The 5420-nt window shown below is 35.8% G+C and overlaps 1 protein-coding gene across 1 annotated transcript in view; it reads left to right on the forward strand.

The window, feature by feature from the left end:
• Positions 1-5420, forward strand: part of LOC103251911 (ATPase family AAA domain-containing protein 5-like) — a 35657-nt gene that overhangs the window by 25285 nt on the left and 4952 nt on the right. Inside the window, exons 10-14 of the mRNA XM_008050529.2 lie at positions 215-401; positions 2593-2691; positions 4092-4171; positions 4397-4539; positions 4639-4789. Of these exons, the coding sequence (XP_008048720.2) occupies positions 215-401; positions 2593-2691; positions 4092-4171; positions 4397-4539; positions 4639-4789 (660 nt within the window). The remainder of the gene's footprint in view (positions 1-214; positions 402-2592; positions 2692-4091; positions 4172-4396; positions 4540-4638; positions 4790-5420) is intronic.

The following is a 5420-nucleotide window of genomic DNA, read 5'->3' on the forward strand; positions in this document are numbered from 1 at the left end:
GCCACTGCACTCCAGTCTGGGTGACAGAGTGAGACTCCAACTCAAAAAAAAAAATAGTCTAATTATTAAAATCTCCAGCTTGCTTTCAGCATGTCACATTTGACTCTTGCCTTTTCATTGTAGTCATAAGACTTTTGGACACTTGAAAGTGATATTAAAATGATTGTTTTTTGTTAATTAGTAAGCACATGCATTCCTTTAATTCCTAAAATAGAAATTCCACAACTAGAGCCTGATGTCAATCAAAAAGAAACCAAAAGGAAACAAGTAGAAGCAGAAAATCATAAGTCAAAAAGAAAGAAACCAAATGAATATTCAGGAAGTTCAGAAAAGATAAATAGAAAATCAGAAAAACGTGGCAAAAGAAACAGCTCTTCTGGGATAGAGCTAGATTCTTCCAAAGGGATATCTTCTAAAACATCCCAGAAGAAACAGACTGCTTTGAGTACACGTAAAGTGGAAACAGAAGCAGTAGAAGATGTTGATATTCTAATAATAGAGGATGACAAAGAGTCTGCATCAGAACTGTCTTCTACTCCGGGTAAATTATATTTTCTCCTTCTGCTCCTAGAACTCTTTTGTTTTTTAACCATTTGTTCTTTCCTCCTCTTTTTTTTTTTTTTTTGAGTTGGAGTCTTACTCTGTCGCCCAGACTGGAGCTCAGTGGCTGCTCCCAGCCACTGCAACCTCGACCTGCTGGGCTCCGGCGATCTTTCTGCCTCAGCCTTCCCAGTAGCTGGAACTATAGGCTCGCACTACCACACCCGGCTAATTTTTTTATTTATTATAGAAATGAGGTCTCACCAAGTTGCCCAGGTGGGTCTTGAATCCCTGGGCTCAGGCAATCCACTCACTTCAGCCTCCCAAGGCATGGGATTACAGGCTGAGCCACCGAGCCTGGCTCCTCCTCTCTTTTATATATGCTTATTTTATATGTGGAAACTTCAATGATTGGGGAGCTTATAGATAACCACATTAACAGATTGGTGTTTAGTCTTTGATTTTCTGTACTGCTGTAAATACATGTGCTTTTTTAAAAACCTGAGATCATCCTATACATCTTATTTTATAGCATATTTCACATATCTGACATTTTCTCATTCTGTTTATATAGCTTTTCCAAAGTATGCTCTTGAATTGATTTAATTCATATATGTATATATAGCTTCATACAGGTTGAACATCCCTAATTTGGAAATCTGAAGTCTGCAGTGCTTCAAAATTTGAGACATTTTGAGTATCAACATGACCCCACAAGTAGAAAATTCCATACCTGACCTCATGTGACTGGGTCACAGTCAAGATTTCATTTCATGCACAAAATTATTTATTTAAAGTATTGTATAAAATGACTTGCAGGCTATAAGTTTATGATATATATGAAATATAAATGAACTTAATATTTAGACTTGGGTTCCATCCTCAAGACATTGCATTATATATATGCAAATATTCCAAATCTGAAAAAATGTGAAATCCAAAAAACTTTTGGTCCTGGGCATTTCAGATAAGGGATACTCAACCCGTGGTATGTTTTAGTATTTGATATGCCAAGTCTCCTATCACTAATTTTTAAAGAGTTTTTATGTATTTGCTTTATTCAGTGAACTATAGGTTACTTTACCCCCATAGATCCCATTGATGTTTTGATTTTACATTTCTTCATAGATTAATTTGGAGAGAAATGGCGTCTTTACAGTATTCAGTCTTCTCGATTGGGAGTGTAGCATCTTTCTCTGTTTACCCAGGTTGACTTTATAAGATGTTTCTTTTCAGTGGTAAAGAGACTCCACTAAGATTATGCTGCCTTTGTTCTATAGATTCTTTGTTTTTATGCTACAAAAATTATTTTTCTTTTTTTTTTGAGTTGGGGGTCTCACTCTGTCACCCAGGCTAGAGTGCAGTGGTATGCTTACGGCCACTGCAGCCTCAGCCTGCTGGGCTCAGGTGATCCTTCCACTTCAGCCTTTCAAGTAGCTGGAATTACAGGCACACACCACCATGCCTGGCTAATTTTTTGATTTATTGTAGAGATGAGGTCTCGCCAAGTTTCCTGGGCTGGTCTCAAACCTGTGGGCTCAGGCAGTCCTCTCACCTCGGCCTCCCAAAGTGCTGGAATTATAGGCATGAGCCACCATGCCCGGCCTACAAATTATTTTTCATAGTTAATGTTTCTTGAATAGTTATTTAAAATTTAAATGTTGCTGGGCCAGCTTACTTGGGAGGCTGAGGTGGAAGCTTGAGGTCAGGAATTTGAGGCTGTGGTGAACTGTGACTATGCTTGTGAATAGCTACTGCTCTCCAGCCTGGGCAACACAGTGAGACCTCACCTCTAAGAAAATTAATACTTAAATATGTACTTTTATACCTTACTTTCATGAGATTATGGTGGTTAGTTTTTAAGGGGAAAGTGTCTGGTGTGAAGATTTTGAAATGTAATGTTAAGTTTTAAAATTACCTTTTTGGCATTTTGTAAATATAAATATTTCTATAAATATCTATTGTTACATTACAACAAAACTGTAAATGTCTAAGAATATATACATGTTTATGTCTAGGAATTAATACCTTAATTTTTTTTTTTTTTTTTTTAGATTCTGGAACTGAAGACATGCTTTGGACAGAAAAGTATCAACCTCAGAATGCCAGTGAACTCATAGGCAATGAGTTAGCTGTAAAGAAATTACATAGGTTAGTAAAATGCATAAAGAAATTAAGAAATAGTTTATGAACTTTGAACTTAGTTTTACATCTATTTTATTTATACTAAAATTTTGAAATTATAATTGTGAAGTAACATATTTCATGGTAAAATTGTAAAAAAAAAAAACCCAGAAGAATTTTAAGGAAAGTATTTTTTCATATTTTTACTTTCTTGAAGTAACCACTATTGAAAATTTCTTGTGAAACCTTCCAGAAAACAATTTATATATAGGTTAGTTCCTTCCTATCTAATAAATGGGATCATATTACTACAATTCTGGTCCACAATCCTTTGTTTAAAATTCCCACTTCCAAATAGTTCTGAAAAACCCAAGTTTTTGACTTTATTACATAAAGTTTATTAAGTCTTTACACTTAGTAGGAATTCATTCATTGCTTAATAGAAATATTAAGTGATTATGGATATGCTGCCTAGACTTTTTGATATATTATGTATTATGTGGTGCATGTACCAAATTATTTTTCAAATATCTGAAAAATCATGGATTCTAAAACTACCTAGCCCAAAGAACTTCCTGTAAGGAATTGTGGACCTATAATAATAGTTCATAACATGAACTTGGTAATGTTCTAAGTACCTGTAATGTTCTTAGTTCATTTAATCCTAAGAATAATTCCATGAGTGTAAATACTGTTGTCTTCATCTCATAGATGAAGAAACTGAGGCCTAGAGAGTCTTATTTGTCTGAGGTCACACAACTAGAAAGTGGTAGACCTGGGATTTAAACTCAGGCAGTCTAGCTTCAGACTAGACCTTAATTTTTTTGTTGTTCTTAGCATTGTATATTAGACATCTTTCATGTCATCACACAATCTACCTCAGTTCTTTTTGATTGCTATGTGGAGATTCCTATGTTAGTGTACTATAATGTATCTTTTCCCCTATTGGTGTACTTCTAGGTTTTTCTTGTTAGAGACTAATAGAAACAATATTGCAGTGAATATAGTTTTGCATATTTAGGCAGAAATTACTTCATTTTAATATGTTCATGTCCATGTACAAATATTTTACTATTTAGTAGATTCACAGGCATTATGGGGTGCTTAAAAACTAACCATACAGCCTGGGCAACATACTAACACCTTGTCTCTACAAAAAATTAAAAATTAGCTGGGTGTTGTGGCATGTGCCTATAGTCCCAGCTACTTAGGAAGCTGAGACAGGAGGATCACCTGAGCCCAGGAGGTCAAGGTAGCATGGAGCCCAGATTGTGTTCCTGCACTCTATCCTGGGCAACAGAGTGAGACCCTGTCTCAAAAAACAAAACAAAACGAAACTAACCGTATTCCATAACTTCCCCAATAATCATTTTTAACATAAAGTCTAAGATATATCTATATTTTGAGAATTATTTTTCTTATGGCAGTTGGTTGAAAGACTGGAAAAGAAGAGCTGAATTGGAAGAAAGACAGAATTTGAAGGGAAAAAGAGAGGAGAAACAAGAAGGTATTTTGAGTAATTTTTTTTTTTCCATTTAGCTGAACATTTTTAGAGTAGATTAAAATTATTAAATTTCTTAATTGGTATTTTATATTTGATTTTCTACTTTTTGTAAATTCATTTTCTAGCATTTATTTGCAAGAAGTTTGTGCAATTTGATCATTGAGTTTTAGGAGGTAGAATTGGTGCCTAAACAATGATCATTTCATATGCATTTGAATAATTTTTCAGATTTGTTGGATAGCATAGACTTTAAAGGCAGTTCAGATGATGAAGAAGAGAGTCGTCTTTGCAATACTGTTCTTATAACAGGGCCAACAGGAGTGGGAAAAACTGCTGCAGTTTATGCCTGTGCTCAGGAGCTTGGATTTAAGGTTAGTAATAGCTATAATGGAATAATCTTAATGTAATAATTACCCTGAGTTAAATTAAAACATAAACCACTCTGCCTTTTTCTTATATTCTTCTTTTAGATATTTGAAGTGAATGCCTCTTCCCAGCGCAGTGGTAGACAAATTCTGTCTCAATTGAAGGAAGCTACTCAGTCCCATCAAGTAGATAAGCAAGGTGTAAACTCACAAAAACCCTCTTTTTTTCATAGCTACAATGTAGGCAAGTCACCAAGTAAGTAAATTATTTTCCATAAGCTATAACATTAAAAAAAAAAAAAAATCTAAGAAAATAATTTTCATAACCGGGCTCAGTGGCTCAGCCTGTAATCCCGCGCCTTTGGGAGGCTGAGGTGAGTGGATTGCCTGAGCCCACGGGTTCGAGACCTGCCTGGGCAGGCAAGACCTCATCTCTACAATAAATTAAAAAATTAGCTGGGCGTGGTAGCACGCACCTGTAATTCTGGCTACTAGGAAGGCTGAGGCGGAAGGATCGCCGGAGCCCAACAGGCTGAGGCGGAAGGATCGCGGGAGCGGCCATCACACTCCAGTCTGGGTGACGGAGTGAGACTCCAACTCAAAAAAAAAAAAAAGAAAGAAAATAATTTTCATTATGAACATTTTACCTTTCATTTGTTATCTTCTACATATACACATATTTTTGTTCCTCACTTTTAAAACAAATCTGAAGACCATCATATTATTTCACCCATATTCTTCAATATGTATTTCTATCTGATAAGGACTTTTTTGTTGTTTTTTTTGTTTGTTTGTTTGTTTGTTTTGAGTTGGAGTCTCACTCTGTCGCCCAGACTGGAGTGCAGTGGCCGCTCCCAGCCACCGCAGCCTCGACCTGCTGGGGTTCC

Source organism: Carlito syrichta, unplaced genomic scaffold, assembly GCF_000164805.1.
Source record: "Carlito syrichta isolate Samal-C Ts95f unplaced genomic scaffold, Tarsius_syrichta-2.0.1 Scaffold60668, whole genome shotgun sequence".
NCBI lineage: Eukaryota > Metazoa > Chordata > Mammalia > Primates > Tarsiidae > Carlito > Carlito syrichta.